At 36.8% G+C, this 12,178-nt stretch overlaps 1 protein-coding gene across 1 annotated transcript; it reads right to left on the reverse strand.

The window, feature by feature from the left end:
- Nucleotides 1-4,092: 4,092 nt before the first annotated feature.
- Nucleotides 4,093-11,501, reverse strand: LOC148302908 (centromere/kinetochore protein zw10 homolog). Its single transcript, XM_088270863.1, has 4 exons — nt 9,879-11,501; nt 7,663-7,866; nt 5,618-5,895; nt 4,093-4,436 (listed from the first exon to the last, which is right to left on the reverse strand). Exons 1-4 carry the CDS (start codon nt 11,392-11,394, stop codon nt 4,212-4,214), a joined length of 2,223 nt encoding a protein of 740 aa, XP_088126989.1. The 5' UTR covers nt 11,395-11,501; the 3' UTR covers nt 4,093-4,211.
- Between the last annotated feature and the right edge of the window lie 677 nt (nt 11,502-12,178).

Below are 12,178 nucleotides of genomic sequence, written 5' to 3' on the forward strand. Positions count from 1 at the left end.
TGTGGTTAGAATAAAATACTCTAATATTTATTTAATATTACCCTGGACTGGTTCCTGAAGCGCAGGAGTGATCAACTTGCGTCCATGTGAGTAACGATTAAGATAACAGTGCGTCAATACGATGCAGTGCCCTATGCACCATTGGGAGCAGTTAAGGGTTAGAAGAAAAATAAAAAAATAAGACTCAATTTTTTTGTATAGTAAAATGATAACCATTTATTTTTTTTACACATAAATTTTATTAAATCAGCGACTGGGTTTCATCATTACCATCATCACCAGTCACAAAACCCGGTCACTGGTCAGCTAAATTATATGTGGAAAAAACAATACGATTGTTATTTACAACATTTTTAAAGTGTCCAAATTAGGATTCGGATCTTACATACAAATTAAAGAGTTTCTGCTCAAAAAAAGCTTTTTTCATCTCACCATAGATGTCTCTAGTGAATTCAAGCACTATGTTTCGAATTTGAACAATATATACAGAAGTTTCAATAATTTGAGTAGTGTGGTTGTCAATCGTGGGTAAAATTGGTGAATGTTACACATTTGCAAAGTGATCACATAAACCAGCCTATGACGGTCATAAGCCCCGTAAATGCCCAGACTTCCATATTCTTCTTCATCTATGTTGAGATGTCAAAAAATAAGAGTTGTTATTTCATTATACACAAAAATGCAGTTCCATCAAGAAATGTCTGTACAAATCATAAATGAATTTTTACTTATTTATTTTTTTACAAAAATGTTAGTAATATTGGTAAATAACCACTCTCCAAGATTTTTATGCCTACCGGTTTCGAGACCTACCCGTCTCTTTGTCAGGACAATCACTACCACAGCATGCAAACAATACTACCCTTCACTATCATAGCACTATTTACATGCTTAAAACTACTCAAAATGTTTTTTAACACATCGCTCACTCCTTTCAAGAACGTCATAAATCAAAAATCGTCAATTTTCAGTTATGCATGTTTTCGGAATGCCCAAAAAAAGTACTATATCCCAGCAAAAGCGGCATATTTTTAACTTAATATTTACCCGCTACAGGGCAGAAAGTGTTGTTTTTGCATTTTGAATAAAAGGTACTGTTTAATTATTTTTTTTAAATATACTATGTATTTTTCAAATGCAGAAAAAACCTTCAGGTTTTATCTAAAAAGATCTGTTGCACAGTAAAAAGTTCAATAAGTAGCTTGGAACTTATTTTTAATACATTGTATTATATTTTTAAGCTTTAAAAACGTTCTGAAAAATCTAGTTTTTTGATTTATGACGTTCTTGAAAGGAGTGACCGACATGTGATTTTTGGTCGACCCGAAGCCCTTAAAACAGTTCTTATATCCCAAAGTAACTAATCATAGTAAAAATAATAAATGGAGAAGAATAATGTAAAAAAAAGTAAAAATTACTTACCACAAAGCAAATGCTTTTAATATTAATAATATTGAGTATGATTTTTTGTTAAAAAATAATGAATAAATAAAATTTGTGTTATATGGCCCTGATCGTTTTTGCCGTCAGTTCTATTACAAATTCGCATGATTAATAGTGTGTGCATCAAACGTACAGTATAGGATATGCATACATCACACGTTCATGCCCATTTCATGACCTTAGTTGCTTCGGTCTAGCGATTCCAGTGCAGTGCTGGAGATACAACACATTCACTGGAGCGGAATTCGAGTAGAAAGTATTTCTGTACCCAGATTCTAACAGAAGCAGTGAATTAACTAAAGTGCTTAATGAGGAAATCAACAATGAAAATGCATTGCATTTCCTACACATTATGATGCCTAATTAAATAAAATAGGAAATTGGAGTCTATGTTCCATTATCATGACGTAAAATATGTATAAATTTATTCCTATAAAACCAACATAATCAACTTAATTTTGGACAACTATTTATTTATTTTTACATTTTTTTTATGGTCAGGATGCTCGGCTACCATACTGGAGGTCTCAGGTTTGATTCCCAGGGGAGGGGGTCAAATAAATATATGTAAATTTTCACTCTTACACTTATTCAATATTACCCTGGACTGGTACCCGAAGCGGAGGGCTGATCACCTTTCCTTCATGTGCTAACGATCACGATAACACTGCGTTTATATAATGCGGTGCCCTGTGCACCATCGGAAGCGGATAAGGGTTTGAAAAAAGAGAAAAAAGTACACATAAAATTTTTCCTATAATACCGAAATTAATCAATTTAATTTTAGGTGACTATTTATTTATTTTTACATTTTTATTATGTAAAAATTAATAAATAACTTGAATAAATAAATAAATGTTTATGACCTGTCATAAGCTGGTTAAGTGATCACTTTACACACATGCAAAATTCTACCCATGGTTGACAACCACACTACTATTATAAAAGTTTTGGAACTCCTACATATATCATTAATTAATATGAGTTCACTTGGATTGGGAAAGCTTTTATTAAGCAGAGACCCTTTTTTGGATTGTGCAAGATCCAAACCCCAGATTATTTTTACATACTGCGAAACGCCTGAAAATATGAGTTCACAATTCAACACAACTTTAACATCCTTCTTCTAGCCCTTTTTCACACCCAATAGTGCATAGGGCACTGAATCGTGACACAGCGTTATCTTGATTGTTACTTACATGAAGGCAAGGTGATCACTGCTGCGCTTTAGGGACTAGTCTAGGGCAATATTGAATAAATATTAGAGTATAAAATCACTAATATTAATTTTAACCCCCCCCCTGGGAATCAAACCTGGGATTTCCAGTACGGTAGCTAAATATGCTAACCATTGCACAACGGAGGTGGACATCCTACAGTTAAAAAATAAAACAATACTTTGATTCTTTCATATATTTTATTTCTTATAAAAAAATATAAAATAATATAATATACATGATATCATTACTTAGTTGTACTTAATTGTAGGTACATGTACATTTTAAAAGAAGTAAAAAATACAATGCTTAGCAAATACATGGGCACTCCCCAGTATGCAGATTTTGTATGGAGGATAACGAAACGCCAATCCACATTCTCTACAATTGTGACGCACTCGCTCGCAAACACAGTCACATCCTTGGAGGACCACTACTGGACTCCGAGAAGGTGAAGCTCCTACCACCAAGACAGGTCGTGAGTCACATGACTCACGTAGGTCTTGGCAGTGAGCTGTAATACAGAGGGAGGTCAAAATAGACCTAATATGGTCGCAGTGACATAAGGGATGCAAGATCCCTTGACCTCAAAAAAAAATACATGAGCATCACCATATAAAACATATGTTTTCAATGTCGCAGATATTTCTATCAATCGTGGCTAATGGGTTGCCATAAAAAGCTACATCAATCAATCTATTTTGACAGACTATACTTTTGAGGGTTTATAAGTAGAAACCATACTACATATAATCACAGATGTATGTACAGTGGAACCTCTCATAAAGAGCATGATTCGTTCCAGAATCTTAATCATTAAGCATTTTTTATTTTGACTGGCGCAGAAGTCCCGGCTCAAGTGAATATTGTGAAAAATGGACTCTCCCTTTCTCCGTAACTCGTTATGCGGAATGTCGCCCGTAAAGGGAGCAACTTTTACCATTTTTTTGGTTGTAATGCAAATTACTCGTATGGTGGGAACTGACCGGAGTTATTTCGTCGTAACGTAACACGTTATAATGCGAGCATTTGTATAGTCAGTACAGCGAGCCCAGCTCATTCCGAGTACTCCATCCGATGTCGGATGCTCGCCGCGAATGTTACGTTACTTTTTTATTTTATTTATTTACTGAACGGCTAATGCCTTTAACATGATACATGTATACAGTATCTAATATAAAAATACACTAATGAATACACTAATTGAGAAACGAAAAGTCTTAAACATAAAATAATAAATAGTAAGCACTGGTAAATACATGTCTTTTTTTTTTTGAATTACCTAACGTCCAAGTGACTCTAGCTACGGCTTATGCAACATCGTTTATCATGTCCCTACTCAGGCTTCAACTTTATAAGTTTAATAGCCTATGCCTACTCGTGAGTGGATTTACTCTTTATGTTTAAAGTTACTATAATTTCATGTAATTCATGAGTGAAAATTCTAGGCAAAAACACTCGCAAAATACATGTCTCCTTCACACACTATTAAATGAAATGTAGAGGTCAGTCCCCACCTTTATGAGAGGTTCCACTATATTTAAGTGCACATCATTCGGTTCCTCGTATCATGTCCAGAACCTTGGCCTTGTGTCGGCTAGTCGGAAAGAGAACCCTGATGAGGAGGATGACCTCCTCGCGAGAGAACGCTTCCAAGAGTGGTGAGTTGGGCAGGCGGCAGCGACAGGCGATGGTCATGATGGGGCTGTTCAGCACGGAGACCAGCTCCGTGAGACGGAGCCAGTTTCGAGACTCCTTCTCTAGCTCAGACACGTCCTGGGGAATAAAAAAGTGCAATTTTATGTAAAATTATTTATCCACTTAATGCTCACATTTTTTCATGAAAATAAATTTTTGAATTAGAAATATCATGTTTTTTTATTTAACCATTCTACCTTCGGGTTATTTTCAGGCATATTTTTTATAAACAAGCAAAAAATCACAATGTTTGTTGTCACAAAATATTGTCAGGTATGAAACCTGACAAAAATTTTTCAGTGTATCCGGTACGCATTAAATATTTTTGGAACAGATATCCTTTTTCGTGTGCGTAGGTCATACAGGTTAGCACGGAATGGTGAAGAAAAACCGCACGTATCACGTACGTTCGTATGTGTAGGGTGGTTAATGAGTTATTACTATTATTGTTATTAGTTGAGACATAATTTAAAAGTTGTCCAGTTCAAAAAAAATGTTATTTTTTTTACCTTCTAAAAAAATTAAACAAGTCAAACTATAATAGTAAAATAAAAAGATAAAATTCAATCATTTATCAAGTAAATTCTAATAAAAAATGTCGAGTGGCAACTGGCAAGCTCAGTTGGGTTGTTAATCTTACATAAAAAAAAGTGGAAACACGCGAGGAGTGCTCGGGTTGGCACACTATGATACATGCGCCATCCACAAACACTGTCCTTCAAAAGCATTAACCTTTCCAGGAGTATAGACATAAATGAACGTCCAAGTCCGTCTGTCAGTTGGTACGATGTATCTTGCACAGTAATGACATCTGTGGATATTTGTACGTAATTTTGTCGTAAAATAAAACCTAGTGATGGTGAATTTTACTTTTATTTTTTATTTCTACATAATTTCTATATTTATAATATGTACATAGATTTCGTGAAATATATATCTTTATTCATCAGTTTGTCCGCCTCTGTAGTGTAATGGTCAGCACGCTCGGCTACCGTTCTGGAGGTCTTGGGTTCGATACCCAGGGGGAGTCAAATAAATAAAAGTGATTTTTTCACTGTTTATTCAATATTACCCTGGACTGGTACCTGAAGCGGAGGGCTGATCACTTTTCCTTCATGTGTAAACGATCAAGATAACACTGCGTTTATATGAAGCAGTGCCCTATGCACCATCGGGGTGCGGATAAGGGTTTCATTATTATTATTAATCAGTATAAAATCAACCGTCTCAAATTATAACTGAAACTGAAGGTAACTCACAGTGAAAAGCAGCGGGATTTCTTCCAGCACAGGCCCGTAGAGCTCCGCCACAGACCTGGCCAGCTGCTCCCCGAGGCCCTGCCCCTCCGCCCCCTCCCTCAGCGTGAGCACGGCCGCGACCAGTTCCCCGGCCAGGCAGCAGGCCAGCCCGCCCAGGGTGCGCCGGTACACGGCCGCGGGCAGCACGGGCCTCCACAGGCGGGACAGCTTGCCGAGCAGCTCCAGGCACGAGGCGATGCAGCCGTTGGCCTCCAGCGGACCCGACAGCTTGCTCAAGTCTGGAGATCAAGCAGTTTAACATGTTCAATGTATCGTGAACAATCATGAGTTGCAAACAGAATTGTAACAAAATGCTAAAACTACCCGTTCGGTATTTCTACCCGTTCGGTCGATTGATGCTCAAGAACGGGAAGGGTTTTTTTTTCATTTCAAGATCAGAAAATAAGAAATAATTTAATGTTTTTACACAAGTATTATATACCAATTTCTTTGTTAAGGTCTTAACTGTGTGTACACAATTATCGATCCCGCCGCCAGCGGTTCGCAGGCGTAAAAAACACCCATCCTGAGTGTGTTAACACACGGGACAGATGTTTTTTACGCCTGCAGACCGCTAGACACGGAATTTGATAATTATATACATATAGTTCAGACCTTAACAAAGAGATTGGCACATAATATTCTTATAAAAACATTAAATATATAATTCCTTCCTTTCTGACCTTTAAATGAGCTGGCGCAAAAGGTAAAAATACCCTTCCCGTCTTTAAGCATCAATCGACCCAACGGGTAGAAATACCTTTCCATTCCTTAGTGTGTTAACCTGTCCGGGAGTGTGGCCTTACATGGTCGCCCAAACAAAACTTTCCTCAGAGGAGTGTGGGCGTACAAGAACATCCGCGCTTATAACTAAAACACGGTGACATTTATTTCTAAAATGGCACTGTACTATCATCTGTGGTTGTATTTGAACATTAAAATCACACTTCAGATTAGTTTTCTGTTTTACTCATTACATTTTATATTGTAATGACGCTGTCCATGAAGTAAAACATTGATAATTTTGACAAAAAGATAATAATCACTAGGGGAAATGTTAGATGTATGTGCCTGGCGCGTACGCTGTACCCAACATGTTAAAACAGACCTGACTTAATGTCCTGTCATTATATCCATCTGAAAAAAAAGTATGGATATAAGAGACACCTAATATGAAAATAATCAGTCTCGGTTTGACTGTAAAACAAAATATACTTTTTATTATTAAAAAAAAATAATATATCGCACTAAACGTGTTAACACATTGTTTGTGGGCGGTTTTTTCACCTATCCCGACCCTAATTATACTCAGACTGTCAGACTGCCGCCCGACCCTCAGTATACTAATCACAAGTAACTGCAAACTCAATTCCAGTCTGTACAATGTTTTTTTAGCGTCTTTCGCGCTCTACCAGAAGTAAGCAATAGAACGCTTAAAAGCGTCTCCCGCTCTCTACCAACAGTATGTAAAAGACGCTTTTAAGCGTTTCCCGTAAGCTATGTGTGACTTAAACTCAGTACTGGGAAAGAGAGAAATATTATGTAGCAGGTTTCATTATATTGAAAGCTGTCCCACCGCATGCCCAGATCTGATACAGAAGCATCTAGGCTTCTTGACAGATCTGCTCTTGCTAAGCAATTTTTTTTTTGAACTAAGTTGCGAAATTTATTGAAAATGTGAAACAATATAAAATTGTATCCCGATTTTACTGTGAATTTACATTTAAAAGCTTTCAATATACCTGTCACTGCCAATCTAAATATTACAAGATAAGTCCATCACCAAATTTTCTAGAAGTTCCCCAGTGTAGGCGGTGAAAGGGATTAGTGTTTAGTTCAATTAGTCAGCTAGATCCGATTCCGACTCGACATTGGCCGGTACACAGACACCCACAACCCCGACCAGCACAGCAGACAGACACGGAACAGTGCAAAGACATTTACAGAAAATGGTCAGTCATTGCATTTTCACTCAACCAGCAGGTTTCATTAAAAAAAAAATTTACCACTCTTTTCAATGAATTGTTTGATGGTAGCCTTCTGATCCTTCACAAATGTGGCCAGTTTCACGATGGCCACTCTCCGCACGCTCTGCACCAGGTCAGCTAAGACCATGGTCACTCTGTTGGCGAACCCCGTCTCGTACACTCGACTCCAGGGGTGCCCAATCATTCCGTGCGCCAGGTAGAAGCAATTGTTGTAAAACAGGGCTGCAAAAATCAGCTACTTTAGAACTGAAGAATAGCATTTTTTGGTAAAATTAATGCGTAAGCTAGTGTGATTTTGATAGAAGTAGATTATGTCAATGCTAATATAGTTTTGCCAATCAAAGGTAAAGTGATTTTTTATTGTCTGCCTTCGTAGTGTAATGGTCAGCACGCTCGGCTACCGTTCTGGAGGTCCCGGGTTTGATTCCCAGGGGGAGTCAAATAAACATGAGTGATTTTTTCACTGTAATATTTATTAAATATTACTTTGGACTGGTACCTGAAGCAGAGGACTGATCACCTTTCCTTCGTGTGTTAATGATCAAGATAACACTGTGCTTATATAATGCAGTGCCCTATGCACCATTAGGGTGTGGATAAGGGTTTGAATTGAATCGATTTTTTATTACAATATTTTATAAATCCATTCGTTTGTACTACTACTACCACTACAAAGAGGAAATATAAAGTTTTCAATTATTCAAACTATGTACATAAAGAATTTAAAATAAAATTTATTTGAAATTTTAATCCTTTTTTGACGCTTTAATCAAGTCTTTAAAAATCTTGAATCAGTTAGTTTGTGTGGTACAAGTCATGCACTGATCTTTCTCAGCCTCAAATGCTGCATCAAAATGTGATGAATTGAATCATTGGAAATATTTCATTTCATTTCCATGTATCGCAATGAACATTCCAGCTCTTTCCTGATAAATTCAAATTGAAATTCTTTGTTCCAAATTATTGCTAAAATCAATTTATGTCCTAACTAATGCTAAAAACACACTTTTCACTTTATGCTAAATTTCTCTGCTTCTAATGTTGCAAAAGTCGTGAAATTTTTACATAACCTTAGTAAAAGATCTACCTGTCCGACTCTAATTTTTGTTAATAGATGGCGTTACTTAACCCTTACTGGTCCAATGTCGAATCTCATTCGACATAGATGTTTTGCTCTTGGGTCCCATGTCTGATGTTATTTGACATTTTTTTCATCATTAGTATAAAAAAAAAAAAAAAAAAAAAAAACTAACCATCACGCCGCTTCCCCGCAGGGGTAGGCAGAGAGAATCGAACGCCACACCACTCTGTCTTTGCAAACATTCTTTGCCTCTTCTACATTCATGCATCTCCTCATACATACCCGACGATTATTACGACTCCTGACCCGGCCGCTTTCAAGTATTTGACATACCTGATTGTGCCAAGTTTTCCTCGGTCGTCCTCTGCTTCTTTTTCCAACTACATTCGCTCCATAAATTTGTTTAACCGTTCTTTCTTCGCTCATACGCTCCACATGTCCAAACCATCTCAACACACTTTTCTTAATTTTATCGATAATGCTTATCTCAGCCTTACATTCTTTCCTTATTTCATCATTCGAACATCTATCAAACATCGTTTTGCCACACATTCGTCTGAGGGATCGCATTTCGACTGCATTCAGTCTGCTTTCATCCTTCTTTTGCCAACTCCATGCTTCGCTTCCATACATAAGGGTTGGAACCAGAACTCCATTGTGTACTGCCAGTTTAGCTTCCGCTGATAGATTTTTATTTGCTAAAACTGATTTTAGTGCACCATTCACTCTGTTCCCAGCATTCACTCTCCTTTCTATGTCTTTATCAATCTTTCCATCCCTAGAAAACATACTACCCAAATATATGAAATCATCTACCTGTTCCAAAATCTCCCCATTTACCAATATTTCACACTCAGATCTACATTCATCTCTTTCAAAAACCATGATTTTGGATTTGCTAACATTCATCAATAAATCATTAGTATTATTTATTTAATTTCCAAGCTTACATTTTTGTCACTCGTATCTATTACAACAGTATGTGGAGCAGAGGACAAAATATTTTTTTCCATTAGGAATGTAACTGTCTACCTAGATTATTTTTTTTAATTTTGGGGGACCGGAAAGGGTTAATGTATGTAAGTAATTTAAGAATGTTCCGTTTTCTGTGAGACGAACCTTGTATAAATCTAAATAAATTATAAATTCTTACCCAAGTCCAATGCATTGCTGTTAAGTACATCTTCATGATAGGCCGGAACCAAGGCGCAATACAGCTCAAACACGTTCCTGACTGTGACCACGATCTTGCTGGCCACATCGGGACTGGAGTTGTGAGCCAAATCCAATTGTTCCAAGACAAGCTGGAGTAACTTCTTAGCGCTGAGAGAAATGCTGCAACGCGGCAGCAGAAATGGACATTCCAGAATATCCTGGCTTCCATCATCTTTTTCCAACATCTTCATTTCGTCAACACACAGCTCCATAGTTTGGTCCTTGCAAATTTCTATTATATCACGCTGTAGGTTTGTTTTCATCAGTTCTCTCGCAACGCCTAATACGACCTTACATCGCTTTTCGCATATTAGATTACGAGTATCGCTTACAAATTCGGTTAAAGGAGAAGTTTCTTTATCGGTAAAGTTAATGTCGCAAAGATAATTGCTGAATTTTTCTATTTCGGCCGCAATCGGAACGTAATAATCAACTTTGTCCTCTTCGGAGGTTATCAAATTTTGCAAGCAGTTTTCTTTCAGCATTTTGAAGAAGTCCTTTCCCATTATTTGACCGAGGATTGAAAATACTGTGCGGTTATCCTCCCAGCGGCAGTCGATGTTCGACTGGACCGTTTCAAAAAAAGTAACCAGGTTTTTTAGTATGTTTTTAATGTCGACATTTTCTTTACTGTTTCCTCTCTCTTGATGCTCGACTTCTAGGAGTATTTTGTGAAGATGTTCTCTTACGACCATAGAGCAATCTTTCATCAGGAGTGCCGGCATAAAAGTCTTGATTAGAAAATCGGCAAATCGCATCAATTCTACATTAATCCGTTTGGAACTGAAGAGGGCATTAAGTATATCTTGCAAGTTTTCTGGATCGCTAACATTAATCTCGATAACGACTATTTTTCCTTTGTTAGTTGTGTTTTCCGACCATTTTAATCTGTCACGCCATTCTGTTGTTATATTATAAAGACATTTGACATGCTTGAAAGACACGGCTTCCTTCATGAATATCACTAATTCATTCAAATCTTTGTACGAAACCGGTTTATTTAAAATTTCTACGAGTTTTTCAAGTTTTTCCGAGGCTTGCTTGTATCGACGCCTCTCTACAAACCGACTCGATACTTCCAACTCCTTAGAACAATGGCCGAGATCACTTATAAACTGGAATCTGTTTTTAGTGATGTTAAACTCTTCATAAAGAGCTTGAAACTTTGGGTTATTCATTGAATTATTTTCTAGTATTTTGTCAATAAACTCTTGCAATTCCATGCATTCCTTTTGCAATTTCGCCTTCTTGTCCACAAAGTGTATATAATCCAGACTCTTTATTGGAATATAATCGACAAATCTACTCACGAGAACTTCTTTGACATCAGTTGTAAAATGTTTAACGTTGTCAACAAAGAAAGACGTTCTTCTGCTGAGGTCTTTAAACTGCACTTTGAAATCATTACGATTGGTTTCATCCGTAACCTGCAAGATAGCCGATAAAAGACTCATAATTGAGTTTTATTGAATTTATGAAATTGAAAACTTATAACAAACTGCTCAACTTGGCCCAAACTAACCCAACTTAAAAACTTTACTTCAAATTTTGAAAAAGTATCGGTTATAAAATAAACAGATATGACATTTGTAGTGTTGCCATGGTAAATTTGCGTTAGTTTATGCGTTTGCATAGGGATGATGGGGAGGAAGCTAAAAAAGTCCACCCTAAGTCTTTGTAAGTTTTTTTTTAATTATTTATTTGGCAGTCACCCAGTGAAAGGATGTTTCTGCCAGTGTCAAGTATTATTTTTATTTACAATAAAAAATAAAACAATAAATACAGGGGTTCTCAAAGTGTGCGCCGCGGCGTCCTGGTGCGCCGTGAAAAGTAAAAAGGGGCGCCTCTATCATTATCCAAAACCACAAATATTCTCGGGTATCTATATAAAGCAACAATTTCTCTTTTGAGAGTTAGCATCTTTCTACCCAACTACTTTTATTGTAGGTAAGTACCTATTTCTTTCGACTTAAATATATGTACAGATATATAAAGTCACATTATCTATTCCAAATAGCTTACTAAAGTAGGGCGCCGTCACAAAATACTAAGCTTGTAAGTGCACCGCGGGCTGAAAAAGATTGGGAACCCCTGAATTAATACATAATTTCATAGTTCTAAGACATAGGTAGTGATAAGGGCTTTTGACAACACAGAAAAAAATATACGTTTAAAAAAACAATAGGTTAGTAAAATGGGCTATCCTTCTCCATAGTACAGTGGTTGGAACATTTGGCT

This window comes from Brachycentrus maculatus, unplaced genomic scaffold, assembly GCF_059751285.1.
Source record: "Brachycentrus maculatus isolate JH-2025_06_01 unplaced genomic scaffold, ASM5975128v1 h1tg000398l, whole genome shotgun sequence".
NCBI lineage: Eukaryota > Metazoa > Arthropoda > Insecta > Trichoptera > Brachycentridae > Brachycentrus > Brachycentrus maculatus.

What these genes read in the sequence shown, in the direction of transcription:
- LOC148302908 (XM_088270863.1), bottom strand. Translation starts at nt 11,394, where the DNA reads ATGAGTCTTTTATCGGCTATCTTGCAGGTTACGGATGAAACCAATCGT. An exon ending in ACAATTCATTGAAAAGAGTG is followed by an intron (nt 5,896 to 7,662) that starts GTAAATTTTTTT and finishes CTTGATCTCCAG; the next exon opens with ACTTGAGCAAGCTGTCGGGT. An exon ending in AAATCCCGCTGCTTTTCACT is followed by an intron (nt 4,437 to 5,617) that starts GTGAGTTACCTT and finishes TTTATTCCCCAG; the next exon opens with GACGTGTCTGAGCTAGAGAA.